The 26,610-nt window shown below is 50.0% G+C and overlaps 1 protein-coding gene across 5 annotated transcripts; it reads right to left on the bottom strand.

Moving 5' to 3' along the window:
• Positions 1-358: 358 nt before the first annotated feature.
• PIP4K2B (phosphatidylinositol-5-phosphate 4-kinase type 2 beta) lies at positions 359-26,053 on the bottom strand. 5 transcript variants are annotated; one of them, XR_010376284.1, is made up of 12 exons: positions 25,802-26,050; positions 16,154-16,251; positions 13,934-14,030; positions 9,821-9,973; positions 8,908-9,054; positions 8,505-8,543; positions 6,999-7,112; positions 6,441-6,699; positions 5,947-6,050; positions 4,586-5,248; positions 2,928-2,963; positions 359-452 (listed from the first exon to the last, which is right to left on the bottom strand). XR_010376284.1 is itself a non-coding variant. In XM_064473139.1 (10 exons), the coding sequence occupies exons 1-10, from the start codon at positions 25,976-25,978 to the stop codon at positions 5,168-5,170; spliced, it is 1,269 nt and encodes a 422-aa protein (XP_064329209.1). In that variant the 5' UTR covers positions 25,979-26,050; the 3' UTR covers positions 359-5,167. The 5 variants fall into 5 exon arrangements, 1 of the variants encoding a protein (XP_064329209.1); XR_010376282.1 differs by having other exon boundaries at positions 2,928-5,248; XR_010376283.1 differs by having other exon boundaries at positions 359-2,963.
• Positions 26,054-26,610: the final 557 nt, after the last annotated feature.

The raw sequence follows: 26,610 nt of genomic DNA, 5'->3' as shown, positions 1-26,610 counted from the left end.
GGATTAAGTTCTCATCTCTAAAGCTACCAGAAGGAGCTTGGGTTTTACATGGCAGCAGAGCTAATCCCTCAGTACACCCATACCTGTGAGTGCCCGCGCTTCACCTGCGCCCCGGGGCCTCGGCAGTGTCTCTCATACAGTGTGGCTGTATTAACTTTCCCTGTCAAACCTAATTTGTTCTCGTGTCCGAGACTTGGTACTTGGTAAAACCAGTCCTTACTTAAATCCCCCAATTTTACAGGCACATATAAAGACTTTTCCAGTTGTGGTTAATGTAGGACTTAAAACGACCACATACCTCATGGAGTAACAGTTGATCGTTGGCGCACTTTAAAAGAGGACAGCAGTAAGGAACAGATGTACACAAAGTTTTAATTTTATTTTTCTCTGGTTGGAGACTCATCTTGTAACATGCATGCATTTCAAAACAGTAACAGTGTCTCAAACTGCTCCTAGCAAACAGACAAGCACAGAGGACTTAAATTCCTATTTAAAAAACAGCAGTGAAAAAAACCTAGAATGCTTTTTTTTTTAAAGTTTTAGATTAAACTTAATTTATTCACATTTTTTTCAGTTGCACTGATTAGCCCTGCCCACCCTTGTGACCTGTGCGTAACACGCTCACCGGACACAACTCGATCCAGCTGCTTTTCGCGTTGTGCAGCTGAACAAAGACCAGCACAACTTCTGAGTGGCAAAAACTGAAACCACTAAAAATGGGTGTCCAGCAGTTGGTTCCCCGAGCTTTGCCATCACTATCACACAAGAATTCATTTCAAAGAGCAAGGAAAATCAGCGGTGGCTAATACGGATACTGGAGAATGGCTCTGCAGAAGTAGGGGAAGCTGACAGGTGAACCTGAAATGGGGCACCAAGACACAGCCGGGGAGAGAACGGCTGTTTAGTTTTTGGGGCTGTTCTAAGGACGATCCGTCTCAGATCGGTTACGCACTGTTGCAAACCAAGTTTAGGACACAGACACTGACTTCTGAAAGGTTTGTACCACTTCGAGGTTAAACACTTTGACCTCTGTGCAGCTGGAAGGGAGGCATCTACGCAGACCGCATAGTAGCCGCAGGCCTGGGAGGCAGCCGTCCGCGGAGGCTAAGACAACCCCTACCAAACGCCACCCGTAACTACGACACAACCTTGCCCTGCGCCCTTCGTGGGCTAAGGGGCAAGACGTCCCCACGGAAGGTAGCCGTGGCGGTGCTCTGGAGGGGAAAGCAGGAGTCTCTTCCCAGAAAAGGAACGAAGACTCAAGTGTTTTAGTGTTCTTGCTGCTGATAATCCAGTTCAAAACTAGGATTCCTGGATGTGGGAGTACAGCCTCATTTACGCAGGAAATCTGGAGTCACCTACTACCCCAGAAGTTCTCCCTGTGATACATTTCACGATCGTTGCTTTTATAATTAAAACCAGGTCAATCAGAGGCGTGTATGAGACCGGGGGGAAGGATCCCACCGCTCCCTGCTGTGAGAAGTGAACTCCTGCTGACATTCTTACATATAGCAAATACCAGCCCCTCTTCCTCGCGCTGACACCAAAGGTGACACCACGGGCGGGTGCTGCCCGGTACCTCCAGAACACGTGGGTCCTATTAAAGGGTGACCCAACATGTTCTTGAGTGGTTTTTATTGCACTATTGGGGCAGAACAGCACCCACACTGCGACTCCGCGCTCTGCCTTCCCTCTCCCGCTCTCATTTACGCTGTAGGAGCTATTTCAACGGGAAAGAGGTAAGTTCTAGCTTCAAAGCAGTTTTTAGTTCTTAAAGTTTGACAGATTAGGTCCGTGTTCAGAAAGAGAGACACCCTCGGTACCGGCAGCACGATGGATCCTGCAGCTCGCTTCTCACACAAACTCACCCTGCCTTCGGGCACTGGAGACAATGCACACTATTTTTTTTTTTCCTTTTTCTTTTTGAAACTCCAGTTGACCAAAGAATTGCACTGCAATTTCTTGAAAAACCCTGCACTCTGACCCAGATCTGAGTGATCCGTCTGTCTACTGCAACTCTTTTGGCCGAGGGTGGTTTTCAGTCAAATGCACTTCAGTGTAAAGTGTTCCGCAGGGTACACGCTACAGACAGAAATATCTACATTCAGCAAACTAGAACTAAATTCACACCAGAAACAGACAACAAACTAGCACAAGCAGTTGTAAAAGCAGAATTGAAAGGGCTGGGTTTTCCTTTTAAATACTTGAGTTAAAAAAAGTGACCTAAAACAAGATTTAAAAAACAAAACAAAACCAACAAAAACAAAAGAAAAAAGTCCCTTTTAAAAACAAATCAAATATTTGCAGCTTCACTTCTTATTCTGGTAATAAAAATACTGTCTAGAAACAAAAATTAGCATTTTTAACGTAATGCTACCTCTCAAAATGTAAACAATATACAAAATGCTTATGTTAAAGTTACATACCTGGGTAATACATCATTAAGAGGGAAAACCGCATTTAGTTACTTTAATACACACAGTATGGCAACTTGACAGAAGTGGCAGAACTGGGGAAGTGCTGAAGTGAACAGAGTTTATGGGGCTTCTCAAACCGCTTGAGCCAGAGACAGCCAATTTAATTCTAGCAGGAGTTTCTTCGGAGTGGAATAAGAAAATACAGTTAACTCCTCTTAAGCCCTTCGTCTCCTGACTTCTGTGAAGATTGCTGCAGGAACTAACCGCGTATGAATTTCACTCCTGTTCATGAAATTCAGTGAATGAGACTGTTGCTCCTAGTTATGCACATTTCTTTCTTCTACCTTCTTTGGGTTGTTTGTTTTGTAGTGTCTCACTGCAGGATGCCTGCAGTTCACTAATTTCCTCCTCTCCTCCTCCCCCCTTTTTCTCTTTTCTAAATACACTATTTAAAGAGAAACACTTTAAAAGGTACAAGCTCATTTCCCAAAAGGAGAATGGCAAACTTACCAGGCCAAAGTTGCGATTCAATGCAGATTTTTAAAACTGTCAGGAATAAAAAGCGATTGGTATTTAATTTCTAATCGATAGTAAACTTAAGTGCTTATTGTTTAAGAGAAAAGCAACCAATATAATGCCCACAAAACTAAGCTGATGATACCCTCTAAGTCCTCCCTTTTGAAAAGTATTCTCATAGCTGCATTTCTTTTGTGGCTTTTCCAGCTACACACCTTAAGACACGAGACTCTTCAGCCTCCCAGACAACGGTGTGTTAGCCCCCACATCACGCAGAACAGGGACTGGACTACAGTCCCTATTCCCCTACACAGAAGAAATTTGTCCCATGACAAAGGGAATGACCCATGAATGAATAAAAAGATTAATATCCCATTATGACCCCTAATATTCATTTTTGATTTCTTAAAGACTCTATTTACAGTGCACTCTTATGGGCTGAAAGTTTAGCCCCTTTTTGTCCCCTTCAAAGTTGAGACCTGTGGGATTCACATCACGAATGTGGGTATGAACATAAAAAAAACCCCAAGCCCACATTCAGAATCCAGACCAGAGCTAGCGTTAGTCTAGGGAAATTACCAGGATGTGATGAGCACCAGTTATCTCTCAAAAGGACCAAATTCCACACAGCAAACTGTAGCACGCGTTACAGCACAGGACAGACATTCGAAACAGCTTATTCCCGAAACAAAGGCATATGTGAAAACAGTTTCAAGGCAGATAAGCAACATGTTTCAACCGCAAGAGGTTTGTTCGAAACGCTAAATCCTGCTTAGAAAGGAAAAGAAAATTAAAAAAAAAAAAAAGAACCAAAAGATCTGTAACTGTTGTGCAGCAGAGCTAACGAAAGCCAAAGCAAGTCTGACAAGCTTGGCTGTGAAAAATATTACAAGCATTCTGGAGACAAAACAGGACGTTATTCAGTCACGCAAATCAGTTCCAATTCCTTAGGGGGGGAAAATAATCTGGCGCAAGTGTTCAAATATTTCCACTCCTCGACTGTCGCTCTAGAGAGGGGTATGGAGCAGAGAAGAGTAAAAACAACCACAGCTCAAGTCCCGAGTCCTCTTGAGCAGTGGAACTTGCTCCACAGTCACAGCTCCCAGCACTCCCCACTGGTAGCGAGTCCAGCTCCTTCGTGTGCAAGTCACATTGCCATTTGCAAAATAAACCAACTATCCAAAGAACCTCTGCCAGGAAACAAATTCAAGTACCTGTTGCAGATCGGGCAAGTAAGGAAGACTGAACGTTAGCTAGATTAACACTGGCAGAACCGCGATGGGAAGCTGTAATCTAAGAGACACGGCAATTCCTGACTGAGGTGCGACAGGGAAACGTTCCAGATAGTCAAATGCTATCCCATATCTACAGGTACAAAACGCCTTTTTTGTTTTTCTCTTTTATGAAATCTTCAGAGCTGGCCAATTTAAAGCACAATGGGTCCGAGCACGTTATTATCTGAGGTTGTTCAATGCCTCTACTACTTCTCACACTGTCTTTTTTTTTAGGTTCTAGGAGTTACACCTTTTTAAGCGATCATCTTTGGTAGATGTTCATTTCCCTCGTCTTTCTTGTAAATCAAGTGCAGTTACAAAAAAAGTTTTTGTTACTTAAATTAACCAAAAATATAAAGTGTCCCAGTCTGAATTTACCTAAAGTTCAGCGAACTCCTCCTTATCAGAGTAATATTTTCCATCCTTGAAATGGCGAGCTATTTTCCTTCCAATTCCTACCAGGAGGGAAATAAAAGGGCTTGAATGTCTTTCTGGTAAAGACAGTCCAATAAAAAAAAAAAATAGTAGTAGTTTGTGGAATCAGGCACTGCTTCACTCCCACTGAATGTGATTTAGAGCGACCCCTTTTATACAGTGCCACGTATAATATCCCTATGGGATTCTCTTGATCAGAGAGGAGAAAATGTCATTAGAAAGAGCAGTGCTGAAACAATGCACTTTTGTTGTTTTAAAAAGCCCTCAAATCTATGTCTGGGCACTTCTGTAACATAAAAACCCACTTTTCCACCTGGGTCAAGTGGACTGTTGGAGGGTGCACCTAGAATTAGTTTTCTCTTAAGTCACACAGTGCCACACACTCACCCTTGCACACACACACACACACACACACACACGCACACCCCACATGCTGCTACAGTGTCTGTTTTAGTGTCACAGGCTGCATTCTCTGTTTGGAAGTAGCCCCTCTTCTCTTCATTTCTCGCTGAAGGCTGACGATGACTATGTCAGGATATTGGAGATAAATTCATTGAAGCGTTTAGAGTACTGCTCTGGATTCACGGTGGAGATCTCTGCCCCAGCCTGCAAGGCAGAGAGGAGAGAGAAGTCACAACACCCTCCTCGAAGGGCAGACCCTGCGGCACTGCAAAGGGGAGGAGGGAGGGCAGCAGGGAGCTGTCAGCACAGCCTGTCTCTGCCGGGAAAGAGCCGTAACAGCTTGCAAGTTCTAGGAAAAAACAACATCCAGAGAGGTCTAGAGGGATCCCCAAGGAAACTGATTTTAGCTCCAGCTGGATTTTCTGCAGACCACTGAGTCAAAGCGCTGGATTTGTTCCCTCATGGTTTGGAGGAGATTTGAAAGGAGCATGAAAAACTCTATGTCCCACTAACCTGGGCTGTTTTTCAAGCTCTTTTAGGAAGTTCAGGACTGCTGCCAGGGAACAGGACTGGCCCCAGGAAGGGGGCAGGGTACTACGTCCCCCTGCAGCCAGTCCATTCCTGCTCTGTGAGGCTGTTGGTGCCACACCAGGGAAACCAGGCACCTCCCAAACTGGGATGTAAATGCAACTCATCTCCAACCAACCAGAAGGAAAGTCTTTCCAAGACAGTCTGAGGAGACAGTAAGTGAGGGAAGAGCTGTTCTTAGGCACAGGATCACTGGAGAATTTCCATACTGGCAGAAAAATCAGTGTCAGGAGACATCACACATACGCACGCAGGCATGCAGGCAAAGCAGAAGCCCCAAAGCCCATCCTCCCTGCGGGTGGCAGGCTGCTTACCCCATGTTTCACTGTTTTGGCAGCATGTGCAGCTTTCTTCTTCGCATCGTATGGCGTAAGAATGTCTATAATGGCCATGAAGTACACTTCCTTCTTGGGGGCACCTAGCAAGGCAAGAGAGTCGCTAGCACACCCTGAGCTGTGAGCAAAGCCCAGCTGCACGCCCCTCCTTAAGAAATACATGGCAGATCTGCTTTGATGCAACTAGCAGAGAAAGCAAGGCAGCTGGAGGCTGCAGAAGGGCAGAGAAGAATGACTGGGAACAGCACACCGGAGGCCCACGCGCTCTCTGAACACACCACTGCTCTCCAAGCATCACTTCTACCCATTCCAACTTGCACCATCCACAACAAGGGGCTGCACAGCCACGGTGAGACACTTGGCAGGGTCTCTCTCTCCCTGTGGACACTCCTCCCACTCCATCTAGCCCAGCCAGACCACGGGACACCTCTGCCCTCCAGCCCTTCTTCAGGGCAATATTCCACGATACTCACTTTCGTGGCTTTTCATGGCGTAGACATCAACGGAAGGATCGAACTCTCCGGGCCCAAAGAAGCGAGGGTAGTTGAGGAGATTGCCAGGGCTGTCAGGGGGTGTGCCATAGGAGGAAATGGGGTTGCCTCCGAGGCCATCGTTCTCACACTCCTCATCCTCTGCCCGATCCTCCACTTCCATCTCTTCCTGCTCCGCTCGGTCAACATCGTGGATCCCAACCAGCAAGCTGTAGTCCATAATCTTCAGCTGGGCTAAAAACTGGGAGAAAGAGATGAGTGAGAACAACAGCAACCACGTGGGATCCAAAATCCTCAGTCCTACACTGCCAGTAGCTCCCTGAATAGAAAGGGTGTAGTGAGAGCTAAACCCTTATTAGACTCCAGAGAATCTACACGAGCTCATATGCCCACCGCTGTCAGCATAACCCTGGCTGTAATTGCTTGGCTGATGCAGGAATGACTTGCTTTCCAATCACTGCTGCACCCCTTCAGCCAGAGACCACAGCGAGGATCCAGTTATGGGAGACAGAGTAAAAGCTGACCCCCAGGAAACCCTACCTCCACGTCCCGCTTCAGCTTTTCAAGGAAGTTCTTTTTACTCTCTTCTCCAACATGCAGCTTTTGACCCTCATTCAAGAAGTCATTGTCCTTGAACGTTGGTAGATCCTTGGCCTGCAACAAAAAGCCTGTGTCAAATTCTCCAAAGCCCTGCTTCCTGGGGGAGGGCTGGTCCTGACCCATTAGCAACATGTTGATTGCACAGAGGCTCTGCTGGAGCGTGGGGTTACACCAGCATCTTCTGCCTGTTTGTAAGGTGAAGTGGCTCATCCTGTCCACTAAGTATGAAAATGGCATCAGGCAGAGCACAGCATTTGTCCATGAATCCATGTACTAAGCAGTACCTAGGGGGAAACTGAAGGGAGACGCAGAGAAAACCCAACTTTAAAGACCGCAGGGAAGGCGTGCTGCAGGCTGAAAGCTTGACAGCTGGGCTCCAGCCAGCGATGGTCCAACCAGCTCCCAGAATAGAAAAAAGAAACACATTTTGTTGACTTCAGACTGGGGGAAGGGGTGAGGGCTTGAAAAATGACAATATTTCTCTCCCTGAAGACTTGAGGAAAAAATTAAAACCACTGCTTTTTGAGGAATCTGCTTTCAGAGGAATCTGCTTTCAGCAGGCCCTGAGGATTTCTCAGGGATATGGAAGAACACACAACCCCTTTCTGCAACTGGGAATTATATTATTTTGTTCTTAGAAAGACATACGAGCGTGTGGTGGCTTTATATAGATCTACTATGAACGGTCTGAGACAAACTGCATAAGCAGAAAAACTAGAGAGTAAACAGCCCGCAAGCCAGAGACACTTGGGCACGATGAAGCTGCGCCTTGACACCAGAGTGTTTGGTGTGAACGGGAGTTCCTTGGCTCATGCCAGAGATCTATTTTTAGGGCAGGCAGGACTAAACTTACTCTGCGGCCCCAAACCTGAAAATCCCACGTGCACAACATGCGGTACCATGAGTGACTGAGTGACTGCTGTGATGTTAACAGCACCTTTCGTGCAGCATCACAGCCGAAGTTTTGCAGAGGCAGGATTCTTAGTCGTAAGTTCCCCTAATGGCACCAGAAACTAATCTTACAAACACGCTGAGATACGCCAAGAATCTGAGAGGAGCTGCTCTGGTTTATAAAAGCACCTGTTGCAAAAGCTAACTGCTGACCTGATGCGGTTTGGAAGACAGGGAGCGCTACAAAGAAATCCTTCCATAAAGACCCCATTGCACTAACGTGGATTTTGGTACTTGTGGGATTGTCCCCCGAGAAGTTCCCCCCACTCCTGGTAGTGTCAACATAAGAGAGCAGGGCAGGACAGCACCAGATCTGCACCATCTCTTCCTGAGCAGTTACTGGGCACAGCCTGGAAGGTGGGATACAAACAGGTTATCACCCAGGGCCCCTTTAATATCCCCTGCTCAATACCCCTTTGGAAAGGGAAATCAGTTGAATCCCATCTGCCTCCAACCACGAGGAGGAAGGAAAGGCTGGCCAGGAACAGTCCATACCTTCTCTTTATCGCTTGCTTCCCTGGATACTGTTGAGCCCTGATAAAAGAAAAAAAGAAAAGAGCGTTGCTGCACTGTGTGTCATATTCCCAAAGAATTCATTGACACCACTTAATTCCTCCATGCAGAAAAGTAACGAGAGTAGTTTTAAAATCAGTGCTCGACCCCTTTCTCATGCCTGAGATAGACTTGCAGATCTCCCTGGTGTTGGTAGACCCCACTCGGGATGGGGGAATGGAACAACATTTGAGCCTTAAGTGAAGCCCCATCCAGAGCCCCCAAAACCTAATCCCCTGAACAAAAAGCAAAGCCCAGGACCTTGTCAAGCACGTGTTACAATGACCAACTCTCACCCTCCTGGAAAAGGAGCTCTCAGCTCCACAACTGCCCTCCAAACGCTCACCTTCAGGTCATATTTCCGGTGCACCGTCAGCCTGTGACTAAATACGTTTCTGGTAACCACCATGTAGGTTTCCACTCCGTCCACGGTGAGCCGGTACATGCCAAGGAACTGGGGCAGGAGGGTGTTCCCATGACACTCCACTATGAACTGGAGGAGAGCGGGGAAGGGAAGGGCAGAGAAAGACAGTACGGTCACACAAAACCGATTTCCAACAGAACACAAGCTCAGCGAGAAGCTGATAGCTAAGCCTCCAGTTCCAGCCATCTGACACTGACGTGAAAGGAAAGGAGGCTTGCAAACGGCTCCTAGGGTCTCAAGAAAAGCAAGTCAGGGCATTGTAAGAATCTTCCAGCCCTGAGCTGAGACAGAGCATCCCATTGTGTGCACAACCAGCCTGCGCTAACAGGCTAGGTGTGCGTGTCCATCGCTCGGTCTCAGCAGGGCAAGTCTGCTGTTGGCACAGGCTAACTTCATGTCTTGTGGTTATGTGAACGTATCTGAAAGCGAAGAGCTGAGGGACTGGCAGATAATATGGACCGGGCTAGAACATTTCCAGCTGTCCCACTTTGCCCTGCCCTTCCCTGCTGCACGTAACTGTCTCCCCCCCGTCCCTCTGGAAAGTCTGATTCAAAGGACTGAATTAGGAGCGTGTTTACAGATCTCAGGTACCAGCAACCCATAATTCACGGATGTAAGGAACAGGGTGAGCTGTGAAGGGGCTCAGCGCTGTGAAGGAGGAGGCAGCTGTGCCATAGCTGGCTCTCAGATGCTACGGAACACAGTTTTCTTTTGCAAAAGCTATTTGCAAGCTCTGCAGGTTGCACACTGAATCCAAGCTCCAGTTGCCCAGCAAATCACAAGATGCTCCCCGAAGTGTTTGCCACCCCCTCCCAGGGTTCCAGACTCACCGTACCTGATGGTACTTCTTTAAGATGTTGTGCATCTCTGCTACGTCCTCGCTCGACACTGCCTTAATGACAAACCTCCTGTCGTAGGTGGTGAGGAACCGGGCCCCACATCGGCCCTGGCTGTCACTGTTCACTGGGGCGCTTCGTGTCACCGAGTTCTGAGGGAACCAGAACAAAAAAGTGGGGAGGAGAGGCAGGAGCTGCCACCTCCCTGGAGGAGAAAGAAGAGCTGTCTTGGAAGGCAGATGAGACATGAGACATGGGTGACCAAGCTCTGGAACAAAAGACATCCCAGAGACTTTGTGCTCCACCTTCATAACCGTGACAGTGTCCTGGCCGAGCTTCGGAGCACACTTGCAAACACACTCCAGTCGTGACCGTTAATAAGCAAGCATCCTTGAGCGTTCAGCACTACTGAGGTTAACCCAGTCGTTTAGAAGGCAGGACGTGGAGTTTAGAGCTTTCATCTGGGCCTTCTATTTGTTTATCTGTTTTACTCCAACACTTGGCATGCGTTTTTGAAAATGGTTTTTACTAATGGGTTATTAAGGAGGTAGAATACACAGACTGAGATTTCTTAGCATTTCCTCCTGGAAATTTAAGAACTGTCAGGATGTTTCCAACATTTAAGGAAAACCAGAACTAAATGGATGAAACGGCCTGCCTTCTTTTCCACCAGCAGGCAGTCTAAACTGGCAAAAGTCTCATTGTTTGGGAATTCTTTACAGGTCACCCTGAAACCAAAAGCCACCCTCAGCCTCTGCTGTTCTTACAATTGGACGAAAAAGATTGAGTATAAATAGCTTGGTTGTTCTTCCGACAACCAGCAGCATCAGTCTTTATATCCCTGTCTCCACCCTTAGCAACGAAACATTGCAGCTTCTTTTCATACTTGCAGCACGATTGGAAAACCCCATGCAAACTGCAGAGCAAGTATCTACCACGTTCCCTGAGCCACAACGTGAGCTCTTTGTTCTGATCCTTCTCCCCAGGTAGGGGCCTGCTGGGAGCCTCATCCCACTGTTACAGCCACTGCTCTTCACACCTTCCAGACTAACCCAGTCAGGTCACCAGTCCCCTGCTTGTCTCCTCCAGGGCTTCTCAGCAACTGCCTTCCAGTTCCACCACTCCAGTCACCAGGGTCTGTTCAGAAGCCATTTTGTCAACCAACAGTATAGGCTCTCACTAGTATTTCCTTGCCCCTGGTGCAAGCACATGGGGAGAGTTGTGCTCTGAAACACAGGGGTACCGACACCTGGATAGTGGTCTTTAGCTCAAGGTAGATGTGGCTTTTAGGATCTCAGGGCTGGACAATGTGTTTCATGATGTGTTTTTTTAGCTGCCAGCTACACTGTTCTCTCCTTCCCTCAGCTCTCTGAAAGCAGACAGCAGAGGGAGCCTGCTCTTCTGCAGATGCAGACACGCAGGCAAGCAGAGCCTGCTGCGAAAGAGGGATTTACCCTGTCACACTGCAAGTGAGCCGAGAGGTTTCCTTTCAGAATGAAGCATTTAAAGCTTTTAAAACTTTAATGAAGCAGGGGAAAAACTCTACTCCTGCCAACGGCTTTAGAAACTGTCAGGAAAATACAGGCATACAAAAAAAAGACCCTCTCGCTTCTTGCTGACATTTGCAAATGAGTCTGTGCTACACAGTTTAATCACCCCTCACCTCAAAACCACAGAGCTTTTCTTCTAGAGGAGATGGGAAGCAGAAATCATGACCACATATGGACATTACCAAATTCATAGCCCTTAGGTTTACTTCATTCCCTTCCTGTCACTCCCACCTCTTCCACAGTTCGGGTGTTATATTTAGCATCCTGGCTCGATTCCCACTCAAGCCATCACACTTTATCCACCTGAATTTAGCTCAATGAATGTTTTTTGCTTTCTGTTCTAGCTGGACACTTTTAAAGAGCCAAACTGCTCTACCCCAGAGATGGGAGAAGTAATCCTTCAGAGCAACAGGTAAAGCAAAAATGATAAACAAGGTATTGAGAATGAACAAGGTTGTGGGTGCTTCTGTGAAAGTTACTTCACATGGTTCTCATCATTTCTTAAAAGAAACTGAGAAAATTTTTTCTGAAATATACTATAGCGGATGGACCAGGAGAAAAAAATTAGGACTTCACTGCATGCAAGCACTGCATGCAAGGTATGGAGGAAACCAGCACACAAAGTAACTCCCTGGTACAGCCAGCCCCAGGGGCAGGGTGCTGCTGGCCACACAGCCTCCTCGAGAGCCAGACACAGCCTGGCATGAACTACTGTCAACAGACCATGAGGCAATGGTACTGCTTCTCCTGGCAAAACGCCATTGCTGCCTAGAGAACAGGCCTGACGGTGAGAGGGGAAAAAATAAAATTAATAATCTATCAGGCATGTGCTCAAAAAAAGCATAGACTGAGCAGCCATGTCCTGAAAATAGAAGAGATCTTCCATCACAAGCAGAAGAGGTCTGTGCACGCAACCTACGAGGCGCTGAGCACACACAGGCACAAAGAACGGCACCTGCCTCCTAACGCTGGGCTCGGCTCTATCTCCCTCAGCAGACGGGCAGCCACCCAGACCAGCGCCGCGACAGGCAGCCACGAGGCAGCAGCCAGCATTCACCATTCCTCCTGGGGATGGCTAGCCCCTTGCAGAAGAAAAGCGAAGACGACTGTCAGTTCTGTTCAAAAAACGTGTCTCACTTTGAGCAAACACCCTCAGAGTGCCCAGAATGCCTGAGAACAGGCGGCAGAGTAGGATGGGCCCTGGCAGCCAGGAGAGAGGCAACTGAGACACAGTAACACGGAGAAGCAAAAAGCCTCAAACACAGATCCCGGTATCCTCAGAGGTCACCCTGTCTCACAGAGGGAGCAGTGTGCTCCCCGCTTGGTCTGGGAACAAGGGGCAGAGGATGGGACGCAGGTGCTACACATCTGCTCCTGGCCCCTTACCATATGAGACCAGCAACCGGATCAGGCAGATCCAGTGTCTCACCAGTGCCATGAGCCATGCAGCTGGAGTAAGAAAACAGATCACTTAATTATATTAACCTTGAAACGGGGGAGATCAGGCGGTAATCTAGATATAACCACGCAGAATTTTGACACGCTTGGGGCAGGTACATACACAGATGTGTGTGTGGGCACACACACACGCTACCAGAAGGAAGCAGTTTGGTGGGATTAGCAACAGCTCTGCTCCCATCTCCTCTCCCCACAACACAGGCAGAAAGGAGCATGGCTGGGCTTGTATGTGAAGCAAAGAAAGGAGAAAGCAAGAAGCTTGCACCACTCACCCACTGCTCCAGCACTAACGTGCCACTCTGGGCCGGCAGATTCCAGTGAGTATTTTAGTTGAAGCCCTCGACCAGTCAGTGCTGGCACACTGCCAGCCTTTATCAAGTGCAGCGGCGTGCCAAAGATACCGGGTTTAATTACCTAACACTTGGCCTGCTAAAAGCCACCCAGTTATCAAAGCCACCCTCTTTTTCTGCACTGGCTTTTCCCTCATTTAAGAGGTCTCTAAGCAGCCTGCTCCTACACACCTCCTGCGTGCGTAAGACTAAAAGCTGTGTGTGGAAGAGTGGCCCTGCTGTAGCAGTAAGAGTTGCGACATCCTTCACTGGATTGAAGCCCAGTGGTATTAACACAAGAAAATGTCTCTTCCCTCCCAGGCAAGTCTGAGCCTCTGGCCTTAGGGAACACGTCCCAGAGCAGCAGCCACCTTGATAAACCCAATTCAACAGCACCGATGCTTGGCACATGCACTTGGTTAAAGCAGCGCCCAAATCTGTAAAAACACGACAGACTCATTTTCCTTGCAGATGTTCTGCACTAGATCATTGTTATCCTCAGGCTCCCGCCTGTCTGCAACCATCTGCCGCCTCTTATTTTATGCCTAGACTGTGAGCGCTCTGGAGCAGGGACCATCTTTTCATTCTGCAATTGCCCAGTGCCTGGCACAGCAACATCTACTCCATTGCTGGGCGCCCTTAGGGTTATGGTTAAACCATCCAAACCAGGATTATAAGCCCATAAAAACTGACCACACAGGAAGGTTTCTCTGCCAGCTTGGTTACTCTGTCCTAGAGAAAGGTGTTAGGAGGGCAGGGAGAGAAGAGACGGTACCTGGTAGTCTTGATCGTCAATCCCAAATCTTTCTCGGAGGTTTCGGAACACCAGTGGACAATACTCCTTAAATTTAAAGCGACTTGGCAAGTTCTCCCTAGGGCAAAGCAGAAAAGATATTCTTGTGCAATGATCAGCTTATGAAATCAAACTCAGCTCTTCTCCCACTTCACTGCTAACCCCCCAGGATATCCAAGCCCCCTCTGACCTACGAGGGCTCTGTTCTGCAAGTATTTACCCTCATCAGGGCAGCTTGTTTCTCTGGATGCCTACAAAAGTCAGCTGTTCATAGAAATGTTTGCAGGATCCAGCTTTTGACTAACAGGCCCTTTGGATGAGGATGTCTCTCTTACAGAACAATCTCCCCTGTCACAAGCACAGATTTGACAGAATAATTTCTCGCTTTCCTCCTCCTTTGTTGCTTTGTTCCGTTCAGTAACACAGCTGCCCCCTGCAACACACTGTTACTGTTTAAGATGAAAAGCTGGAGGAAAGGGGGGGGGCCCTCTGATTTCAGATCAGATCAGATCACTCGTGCGTCAAAAGAAAGGTCAACACAAGACAAACCATCTCACCCAGAACACAAAGGAGAGGGGGTGAATCAGCTCCAGTCTGGCATGTTCCAGACCAGTCCCAACCATTACAGAGCAAGCTTGGCTGCCAGGCCTCGCCAGCCAGGAACGGGGCCACCCCAGACCACAGTACAGTGGACATCAGACAATGTTCCCCATCGCTGAGGGATGCTGCATCTACTCCCTACCACAGCTCTTATTCTGCCCAGTGGGAAGAAGCAGAGAGGATGCTCCTGCTTGGACACAGTGGGAGATTTTGTCAGCTCATTCTCAATGAGAATCCTTTGCACCGATACGTGGGAAACTAAAATCTATGTAGGAGAAGAGGGAAGAGCAGATACTGCAAATTGTAGGTGCCAGAGAAGACAAACTTTTGAATCACACTCCCACTCTCAAAAGCTGATCCCTGTGAAACTTAGCGAAAATGAAGCATTAAGCAGGGAGCGCTGCAGCCCTGCACACACAGCGCCGGGGGGGAGAACGCAGCTCTGAGCACCAGTTCCAAACACGGCTTTAAAAGGGCTTCCAAAAATTGATCTTTTGGGAAAAAGAGAAGGGGGTAACTCCATAAAAACCCCATGGGCCAGGGAACAGTCTCAAAGAGGCAGGGAACCTAACAGGTCACAGAGAGCAAACTCCTGCCCTCTCCTCCATGGTCTTGGGATTTGGGTTCTGCTGGTCAGGACAGGACACAGCAGGAGTCAAGAGACAATCCTGCACCAGTTTTGTGCATAACTGTTGTGGTTTAACCCAGCAGGCAGCTAAACACCACAGAGCTGTGCGCTCACTTCTCCCCCTCAGTGGGATGGGGGAGACAATCGCGGGGGGGAAGTAAAATACGTGGGCTGAGATAAAGACAGTTTAATAGGACAGAAAAGGAAGGGAAAATAATAATAAAGATAAAAGAATACACAAAATAAGTGATGCACAATGCAATTGCTCCCTGACGAATGCCCAGCCAGTTCCCAGGCAGCAGTCGCCACCCCCCAGCCAACTCCCCCATTCATATACTGGGCATGATGTCGTACGGTATGGAATATCCCTTTGCAGCTGCCCTGGCTGTGCCCCCTCCCAGCTGCTCGCTGGCAGGGCATGAGAAGCTGAAAAGTCCTTGACTAGGGTAAGCACTACTTAGCAACAACTAAAACATCAGTGCGTTACCAACATTATTCTCATACTAAATCCAAAACACAGCCCCACATCAGCTACTAGGAAGAAAATTAACTCTATCCCAGCCAAAACCAGGACAATAACTGAGATGTGCAGCAAACTCCAGCCCCAGGACTCTGGACAAGTTACACTCTATGAACTCTAAAACATGAATTGTCTTCCACCCAGTCCAGTGAATATCTACGTGTAACTAGCTTTGGTTTTAAGTAGTGCCACTCCTGAGCCTGGCCTTACCAGACTTCTTGTCACTCAAAGGATACAAACCAAACCACCAGACAGCCTCTCAGTGGCAGACTGACCCCCGCCATGTCCTGCTGAGTGGTCTGGGCAGGGCACAGACTCGGACACCCGTCCAGCCCAGCCAGATCCTCTTGGCATGACAACAGGAAACAAACCAAAAGGCCTTTGCCATGCCATTTGCCCCCACAGCAAAGAGCTCTAATTATAGAGACAAACAATTTGGGAAGCACCTACTTACTTGTTGAATAGATGATTGTCCACCTTAATCTTACTGTAGGCTTTAAAGTCATCAGGCATTAACATAACAGGGACAGGAACATTGCTGAGTTCGTTGATCTAAAAGAGAAAGGAAACGGAGACTCAAACCCCAAGTTCCACTGCCCGCAGTTACCGTCAATGGACTTAGGGGGATGCCAAACACCCCAGAAGCTGCTTTTGAAGCAATAAAACCCATTAGACTTCCAGAGCGCCTTGCTGTGCTGAAGCAACCTGGAGAACACCAAGGTTACAAGCCACAGAAGCATCTCATTCAATGATGCGGCGAATACTCCTGAGCCAGCCTCGGCTCTTTCATCTGTTCACCTTCCACTGATCACCCGAGATACAGCTCAGAATTGAGACCAGCCTACAGACCAAGAAATAGCAGATTTTATGTTTTAAATAAATCACCTTTGCCTTTGTTTAGGAAATGTTGGATCAGCCAGTTTCTTAGCTAGTTCTCACTGTTACAAATCACAGATGACCAAAGTCTTCAACGTGGCCAGGCAGAACAGCCTCTGGGAAGCTTTGGTGCAGCATACCACAGCTCCCCTATGGATGCTGTTTCTATGCTTGCTGACTCTTGTTGCTCTTATCCCTCCTTCTCTAAAGGGATGAGTCACTCCACTAGATTGTTTTTGCTCCTCAGTCATGTGTGGCAGCCACAGGGATACAGGGAAGCAGAAGAATGAACGTTCAGCTACTATTGTACAGACAGGCTCATGCTACAGCACCCAGCAGCGAAAGCATCAATAGTAAAAAACAAAAAATCCACTTCTGGACTATATCTGGATGCCCTGCTCCAGACAAGCCCGTGCGCTGACAAGGATGTGCCAGCGTTCAAGAGCAGGTCAAGAGGCAGCACGTTTCTGAGCCGCCTCTTCTGAGGACGGCCCCAGTGACATTCATTCACAGGAATCACGTAAGGCCCATCTAGTTGAGCTACTCTTAACATGCTGGATTTAGGAAGCAGTTTCATTACAACTCCATTCCCATAATTACTGTGCCAAGCAGGTAATGCTGGAGAGAAGCAGACAACACTGGCAACAGCAGGGTTTGGCTAGGAGTCAGGCCTGGGGTCTGTTCCCAGCACCAAAACCTTATGCAGGCCAAGCGACTTCCAGCACGCTTGGAAAGCACACAGCACTTCCCGGCTGACTGGGAACAGGGTCCAAGCCATCAGCCTAAGGAAATGGACTCCAGTTCTGGGATTCCCCGCTCCTTGAGTGCAAGAGGACACACAATACTGTCCAAATAGCTGCTGCCACATCTCCGAGGAGGAGGCGGAGATGAAAGGAGGCATACGGGAGCCATTCTGCAGCAAGATCTGAGGCACAGTTCAACTCTGCACGGACCAAGGCAGCCCCAGTTCCGGAGATGTGCCGTGAGCTGTCTAATTATATGAGCAAGCCTTTGATGAGGTATGTATTTTTCACATCCTTTCTCCATCATTACCAATGAAAAAACAGACCAGATTTAACAAACGTCAGACTGGAAAGAAAGACACATACACACTGCAAAGAGAAAAGATGACTATTTTCAGAGACAGTCATCCCACACAACAGATAAGCGGAAAGTAAACCGGCCGCCGCTCCGTTAAGAGCGGAGATGGTGCTCTTCAAAGCCCTCCCCTGTATTTACTTTACAGCAGCACCAAGGAGCATTAAGCACTCCCATGAAGTGCTTTGGGATGTATGAGAATGCTGCACAGATGAACAAATAAATAATGTCATACGCCTCCCATCACTTGTAATCACAACGGAGCAGGGAGGCCAATACCCCCCGGCTTAAGCTAAAGGCTCAATCCTGCACTGAGCCGCTCCTCCAGCTGCAGCTAGAACAGAGGAAAGGCAAGAGGAGCGCAGGTGGGGAAGGGATCTCCCAGATCCTGGTGTCCAGCCTCCAGCTACTGCAGGGAGCTGGATCAGACAGCCCCGTGCAGTGATTTCCCCTCAGGGTGAAGAAGGGGAAGAGAAAGCAGCTAATTCTGTATCAAGAAAGAGGCGCTGCCGCCAGCCACTAATTATTGCTGTCTAACAGGAGGGGAAACCCGACAGCACAGCTCCTTAGACATGCCTGTTCTCAGCCCTCTTCTCGGCGGTGGGTAAGGCATAAACAAGCTATTATCAGCTTGTTCCAGAGCAGAGGAAGGGTGCTGATGGCTGAGAGGGAACAGCGATTTGGAGATTGTCTCCTCCCCACCAGAAATTCAGACACAAATGCTAGCAAAGTGAGATGTCAAGACGTCTCTGCATGTCCTCATTTCTGCCAAAGCAGAAACCTCAAAGCAAATGTTGTACCTGTTGCAAGTCTCCTGACTGGCAGAAATGGTGCGCCAGGATACCTCATCTCATTTAAAAGATTCCCCCACTCTTCCCAAGATACAACAGCCTGACAACAGCGAAAAAAATCCCCCCTGCGGAAGCCATTCCCCCCTTCCAGCTGCGTACAGCAGAGCTTTCTGGATGCTTCAGGATTCCAGCTCTGGAGGAGATGGGAAGAAGGAAGGGATTTGGGCTGGGGACTGGAATTGCTGCCAAAGAGCTGAACTGGCCATTTCTAGTCCCAGCACTGACAGCCTGCCCTCCACCACACAAGGCAGCTCATGGTCAGATGGCTACAGGGCCTTTGCTCCTGACACCAGTCTGAAAGCAAACATGGGTTTGGTTAGGGTTTTTTTTTTAATTTGGTTGGTTTTTGTGTTGTTTTGTTTGTTTTTTAAGCAAGAGGGATGTGTACTGGCTGCTCCCACCGTAACTCCCATGCTTGACACCTTCCTCAGGATCCTAAAGGGAAAGGAATGAGAAGTCCCCACACTGTGCTGGAAAAGGGATACCCCAAACTCTCCCTTCCCATAGTACAATCCTCAGCACCCAGTATCCCTTCCTAAGGGTTATCAGGCCAGGTCCTGCAGCATGGTGCCAAGTGAAACCCTAGAAGACCTTGCCCAAACGAAAGCAGCGGACAGCACCACTCTACGGGGATCCTCTCCTGTGCTTATCATGGTGGAATCTGAGCAGCCTCTGAGAGCAACGTGACTAACGCTTGGCACATGTTTGCTCTCTCGCCTTCTCCCCAGGGAGAGGCGTGTAGCAGGAGATTATATATAGCAGAGTGCGCGTCTCTGTGTATTTATGCTACAGAAGGCAAGGTCACAGCAAGGTGCATAGCAATGAGGTGCCCAGCAACCAAAGGCTCCCGAGGAGCCCGTTCCCATGGGTCTGAGCCGCCTGTCTCCCACAGAGATGTCACCCAGCTGTAGGAAGTTTGCCTGTACCTGGAGCTTTGGAGATCTCTGGGGCTGGTGCTGGCCATGAGGTGGGCAGCGAGATCCTGGGCTTGGTTCTTTGTTCTGGAAAAGGCAGCTGCAGAGAGCAGAGGTGCAGGCAGCGCCGCAGTCACACACCTCGGTCCCTCACCGCAGGGGTCACGGGCTATTTTGAGAAGCACGGCAACTGCGAAGAGCAGGTCCATGCTGTATAGCAGCCTGCACCTGGGGTATTTCCACATCTCCACTACAAAGGCTTTAGAGGTCCCCAAAGTGGAAAAAGTTAAGAACAGCTAATTCAGAATACAAGCTCTTCAAGCCAGGGATCTGCCTCCAGACCCAGCATGATGCTCGTTTTCTGTAAGTCATCCAGCTTTTTAGACCTAATCTGCCTTTGAATCCCCTTGAAAATAAGCCCAAGTTTTTGCACAGTCCTCTTATGCCAGGAGTTTTCTATTCCCCCAGTGGGTATAAAACAGACAACCTGACAGGGACCAGTCCAGGCTGAAAGCACCATTAAGAAGTGCATTTTACCACTGCCACCTGCATTTTGCAGAAAGACACAAGACACTGGTCCTGCCCCTCCGCAGGCCCCAGACAATGTGAATGGCACATGCCCATCAGCCTCACAAAAGACTCAGACACGCACCAGGCTCAGAGAATCTCAGTGGAGCTCAGAGGATTTAAAAAACAAGACAGATTTTAGACAAACCAATTGACATTTTCACTAGGCAACAGCAGGGGCACTAAGAAAGAGATGCTTCACATTTCTCTGCTGGTTTCACCATATTCTGAGAACAAAGGAGCAATTTCCCGAGCAAGGCAAGCAGCCCGGTGTGTCCGGAGGTCACCCCAGCAAGGAGAGAGGTAGGGCAGCAGGCTGCCCAGTGTGTCAGAACAGCCACGATCCCAGCCAGAGCCCTGGAGGGAAAGGAAGGCTGGTGCCACTGGAGGAGGGACCAGGGCTTGGGGCAACAGCAGCAGGGGACGGAGAGAAGACCCTCATCTCTCCAAAGCTGCAACTGCTGCCCTCCTCCTCTATTTGCCCGGCAGCCGGAGGAACAGCAAGCTCAGCCCCGCTGTTTCTCCAGCTTCCCAGCCAGCAGCTTCCCCCTTCCCCCCGCAGGAGTGGCCAGGCCCTTCAGCCTCAGTCAGCAGAATTCAGTTTTGCCTACGCCGCTCGGAAGTCTACAGCCACCCCTGGCCTTAAAGTGCTGGAAAAATACCACCTCCCCTCTGTCCGTTCAGCTTGTATTTCCTGGTCACTTGAATTCTTGAGCAACCAGTCAGCACGATTCTGGGTTTATCTGTAGTTGATAATTTGCCTTCCCCACCAAAGCCAATTCCCTTTTCAATAAAAGACACATCAATATTCTGTGTCATTCAGGGACAGCTGTTAGAACGAATGGGCCAGGCATAAATTTGTTTCAAAACCTGACTGTAGCCTCAAAGTGGTAATTATCATTAGTAAATTGATGGGAAAATGCAGTTTGTTTACTAACAAGATCCAGATGATGGAGTGTGTGAGTCTACTCTCTAGGATTCTTTACAACAGGAATTTGCTCAGGAAAATAAAAATACTTTGTTCCTCTCAAACCCTTTCAATCAGGCATCTCAAAGTACTTTGTAAGCGTTAGTTAAACTTTATAATACTCCAGGGAAGCAGGTAAAAGACACATACCAAAATTGCTTTAACTAGCATGGAGACAAACCCACATCTGCAGCAAAACTTTGCTACAGCTTAACACAGCAACTGGGTAACGGTCTGAGGAAAAAAATACTGTTTTCCATGAATTAGAGCATGATTAATCATTATCCAAGCTCACAAAACCCCCATGCAATGCTATGGAAGCATGAATCTTGGAGTCAATAATTTCTGTCGGTGCTCTAGGGACACCAGCATGCCATAAGAGGAAAAAAAAAAGCATTCCCTAGTGACAGCGAACCCACCTCTTCCTGAACAAAAGTACTCTGGAGCCTGCTGGAAAGCACTCCCATGTCCTGCCAGAGCTGCAGCGCAACGCTGCGCCACAGGCAGAGGAATCAGTCAGTGCTACCCTGCTGCCCCGCCAACGCAGGGCAGCCTGTCACCCATCGCGTCACCCTCAGGACCACTGGAAAGCATCCATCCTCCCAGTGCACTTGCAGGTAGGCAGAGCTATCGCTTCCCTTGGTTCAGATAAGAGCTGAGGAATGGAAAGGTTAAACGACCTACCCACGGCCACACGAGTTGGTGGCAGAGCAAGCAACTAAGCCCCATCTTCTTCACTGAACTAACCAGGAAAATCTTTTCTTTCCATACCCCGGGAAGGAAACGGGCTCCTGGAATCTATTTTAACAGGAGGACCCAGGATAAGAAAGTTCAGAGCCACCGGCCTCGATGGTTGACACGGGCTATCATGGCCATCGCCATATGCTGCTCTCTCCAGAGGTCAATTAGAGCCACAGCAGACAGCGAGTGCTGGAAAGCACAAGCACACGCTCTTTACCCTGTGCCAGTACCAATTTATAGGACTTCAACATTTGATATGTGGCAGATGCTGCTCTGGCTAGAATTAACATGGTAACACCAAAAACAACACTGCAGAGAAGGCAGAAGCGTGCTGCACATCCCAATTTCACTATTTCACTTGAATACTAAATAGCTGTGTTTTGTACTGGCTGGCACCACTCCTAAAGGTCCTCGGAGATCGGCTGGTGCTCCAGCCAGTATCAGAGCCTCTGGAGCGCAGGAGGCTGCCTCGGGCAAGATCCACACAGCCAACAGAAGAGATCTACCTATTTCAACAAAAATGGGGTTTGTTTATGGCTACCCCTTACCCCTGCCAACATCCACAGAACTCCAGGGATCGTCCTCCAGTTGATGAACTGCCACCATGAGAAGCATCATCACGGCCTGTATGAACTCGACCCTTCATTTAACGAACAGAAACAAGAGTCACCTCTCCAACAACCCCGAAACTCACCAGGATCCCAGTGCCTTGTATACTCAGCACCTTACAACCGTTTCTATGGTTTCCAGAGCATCACACAACACTGCTGTGTTCATCTTGCTGTTCGGTGCGAGATGGCTTCTCCCTTCCAGAACCATCACCGCTTTTCCTCTGCCGCTGGCAAGCTCCCATGTACGGGGAACTCCAGCCAGGGCACGGAGAACGTGCGTGGAGCAACATGCACATAACCAACACTGAGGAGCTGCATCTCCTCTTCCAATGCCATGACAACAGCAGTCGCAAGCAAAGCTTCCCCAGGAACCATCTCCACGTTTGCCAAGTTTTACATCACCTTACAGAAAACTCAAAAATCAAGGGTGAGCCTCTGTGACTCCACCTTCCCCTCTTATCTGCACGAGTCCTCCCCTCCCCTCCATGGTTTTCTAGTTCAAAATTTAGCTGTCGGACTAATACCGCCCACGTTTGGCCCTGCTTACACCAGCCACAGCCCCACCCCGATCCCGATTCACTCGGTTTAAACGCTCTCTGGGACCACTAGGACAGCCAAGACCCAGCTCACTATTTAAACAGAAATGCTTAGGACTGGTGTTCCAGAAACCAGTTCCTGTTCTTGGTGTGCTAACATCATTGCTCCTGATCCTCTCCAGACCCATCGCTGCCTGTATTCACACCAGCTGCTAACAAGCTTGTTTAAACACAAGGCAGGGCCGAACTGTTGCCAGACTCAGTTAATGGACCTAAGGGAATTTCTTCAGTCAACAGAAATGGTGGATTGCATAAAATGGTGGTTTGTTTGATTTGTCCATGAAAAAGTTCATCTCTAAGGCAAGCATTTTTGACACAATCTTGCAGGCACAGCCTCATGGTTTGTGCTGATAGCAGTTTTCTCCCCCTCCTACTGCAGGGATGTCAGGACAGGGCTCCACAGACATGGGATTCATCCCTTGTGGCAAAACTGTGGTTCAGAAACCAAATATCGAACAACGCCCCAAAAGATTTGTATCAAAGACTGAAGATACTCCTGAAAATATGCCTAAACTGTCCAGACCCATCCGCTGGAAGCACATAAGCAATTCCACTTCCTATACAACCAGGGCACCAACATCATCGCCCAAACACAGACCGGGAGAAGCAGCTGCTCATGTGTTGAGTAACCAAAGCCACCTGAGCTCGCAGCCTGCTCTGCAGCCTGGCTGCACCAGCCACCAGCCCTCCGAGGCACTCACAAGGCTCACCCAAATGCAGACAGAGATTGGTGGCAGGGAGGTGGAGGAAAATGAGCTAGCAAGAATTTGTTGGGAAATCCTGGATGCCTGTCCAAGGGTGAGGAGGTCGCAGCTGAGATTTTCTAATCCCCTTCCCAGCCCCTCAGGATACCATCCTCCCTTCTGGCAGCATTTTCTTCATAATTTGCATCCAATATAGTCTCATGACCAGCTTAGCGTTCACACAGAACTGTCAGCTCGCCTTCCTCCCTTTGACTAAATATTTCATAGCCAAGTGCTCCAAAAGTTATATTGTCCTGATCCAGTGGCTAAAAAAGCTGCCGGATTCCTACAACCCAGACAACTACAAAAGAAAAAGACTAATTGCCACCAAGTAACAACTGTCCCCAAGAGGCCACAAATGAAACTCAGAAGAATCCCACCAATTTCAATTTCTTCAGGCCTCCTAATAGCGCTGCTGATCAAAGCCTGATTAAATTCATTATCCTGCTTCCTGGGCAAGGCTCTGGGCAGCAAGGCTGGGAACATCCTTTGCCTCAGAAATACAGCACCGTGTTGAACTACATTTGGAAGCTTTCACTCCATCACCAGGCAAGCTAGAAATACAATTCTAATTTTGAGTGTGTGTTATTTGTTCCTACAAAAGTTAAACCTAAATCCCTTTCACTCTCTAGGAAACATCCATTAATCCACTGCAGAAATAGATGCCTGAGCCCTGAAAGCATGTTAATTTAGGAAGGGATGAGGTTTCTGAATTCTTTGACCACCTGAATATTCTCCCAGAACAGCAGCCAGAGAGCAGAGGCAAATCTATTCCAGTACGAGATTTGTGCCTGCCATCACAGACGAGGGAGAAGTTTCAAGAGAAAAATATAAAGATGGTCTTAGGAACCTCCAAAGGAGGCGGATCAAAGAGCTGAGCCTTCAGTGATGTTTCCGAGGGACCTTCTCCCAGCTCCCTCCTAAGACTCGTGCCAACCCAGGGAAACCAAGGCTGAGAGTCTGGAGGATGTACGTGGCCTGAGTTCTGGTAGCTGAACCCTGAAGTCAGAGGGAGAGAAGGCGAGACAGATGGGGCCAAAAAGACCCTTTTGTATTTCAGGATGGAGGAGAGACACACATATAGTTCTCCTCACACAGCCAACTGAGGAACGGGATTGTCACAGTGCGCGGTGGGTCGTGACACGTGGGCGTCCCCTCACCATTACCGGGGTGCATATAGGGACTGCCTGAGCAAGGAAGGCTGGGGTTGTGACAGGGGACAGCGCTGTGGGTGTCAAATGAGTGTCCTCAGGGCCTCCGGTGCCAGAGAGGGGGTGTGCCAGGGCTACACAAAGGGACGCAAACCAAAATGGCATTACCCACCCCCTGCCCAGTCTGGGGAAAGAGAAGGGAGGGTGCTGGGGAAGGGGACGCAGGCAGAGGGCGGGTGGAGGGGGCAGGCACGCTCCGGCAAAGAGAAGCTGGAAAGGCTGAAGCCACCCGGGCTTGAGGAAGATGATGTCTGGGAGGGACCCCCGCAATGCCGGGAGATGGGGATGCTCTGGGGAAGGAGCCCCGACCCCAGGGGAAAGGCACCGCCAGGGACAGGGACACCGGCGGGCAGGAGCAGACCCCACGGAGACCCTCCTGCCAGGGTGGGCAGCCCCCGGGCCGGGAGCGGGTCCGACACCGGGGCGCCCTGGGAGCGGGAGTCCAGGGACGGCCCCGGATTAGGGAAGGGGTGCCGGAGGGAGGGAGGGCTGCGATTTAGGGGGACCGAGCCTGATCCGGAGAGCGACGGCCTTGGTCGGGGGGAGGGGAGGGGGGGCGGGAAAAGGCCCTGTCTGAGGGAGAGGGGAAGGGCCCGATCCGGGGAAGGGGCGCTTGTTGAGAAGGGCCCGATCCAGGACGGTAGGGGCTCACTGAGGGGAAGAGCCCGATCCTAGGGGGGGTGGGCGCTCGCTGAGGGAAAGGGCCCGATCTTGGGGGGGGTGGGCGCTCGCTGAGGGAAAGGGCCCGATCCTGGGGGGGGGGGTAGGGGCTCGCTGAGGAGAAGGGCCCGATCCGGGGGGCGTGGGCCGCTCTCTGAGAGGAAAGGCCCGCTACCGGGGGGGGGGGGGGGAGTACGAGGGCCCCGACCCAGGGGGAGGAGGGCCGCGGCTGAGGGGGCGGGAGGGCCCGCGGGGGGCCGCGCTCACCGTGTGGTTGGCGCCCCACATGAGGACGCTGAGCAGCGGCTCCGAGGCCCGGAAAAGCTTCACCTTCTGGCACACGAAGTGTTTCTTCTTAGTCTTGGTTTTGCTGGCGCTGAGGGCCGAGCCCAGCGCCGCCCCGACGCCCCCCGTCGACGAGCCCCCCGCGCAGTTCGAGGCCATTGCGGACTCGGACCGGCACCGGGAGCCGGACCGAACCCCCTCCCGCGGGCTCCCCCCTACCAGCGCCTCCGCATGGTTCCGCCCGGTCCGGCACACGCCCCCCCCTCCCCCGGTGGTACCACCCGCTCCTGTCAGCCCCCGCCCGTTGGTCCGGCCCGGCCCGTTAGCTTCCCTCTCGCCGTCCCCCCCCGTCGCTGCCGCAGTGGTTCCGTCCCCGCCTCCCCCCACCCCGCCCCCGCGGTGGTTCGCTCCGCCGCGGCCGGCCGAGCCCGCTCCGGCCCCGCTGCGAGGAGGCGCCAAGATGGCGGAGGGCTGAGGGGGCGGGGAGCGGGCGGTACCATGGCCTCGCCGAGGAGGAGGAGCCTCGGACGCTCGGGAGCGCGGCCCTGGCCGCTGCCCCTCCCCGGCTCAACCCGCGGCGGGAACGAGAGGAAGCGCCGGGCGGCTCGGGGTGAGAGAGGGAACCTCGAAAAGGGTTGGACAGAAGGAGAGGGGAGAGGGGAAAAAAGCGTCCTTCCCTCCTCCTCTTCCCGGAGATGGTCTCGCCCAGTTGGGGTGATGCGCCCGCCCACGCCACGCCCCCTTCTGAAGGGGCCAATAAGCAGCAAGGCGACTGGAATTATGAATGGGCT

This window comes from Phalacrocorax carbo, chromosome 25 (assembly GCF_963921805.1).
Source record: "Phalacrocorax carbo chromosome 25, bPhaCar2.1, whole genome shotgun sequence".
Lineage (NCBI taxonomy): Eukaryota > Metazoa > Chordata > Aves > Suliformes > Phalacrocoracidae > Phalacrocorax > Phalacrocorax carbo.
The sequence above is the reverse complement of the archived record's forward strand: the minus strand, read 5'-3'. Positions and strand labels throughout refer to the sequence as shown.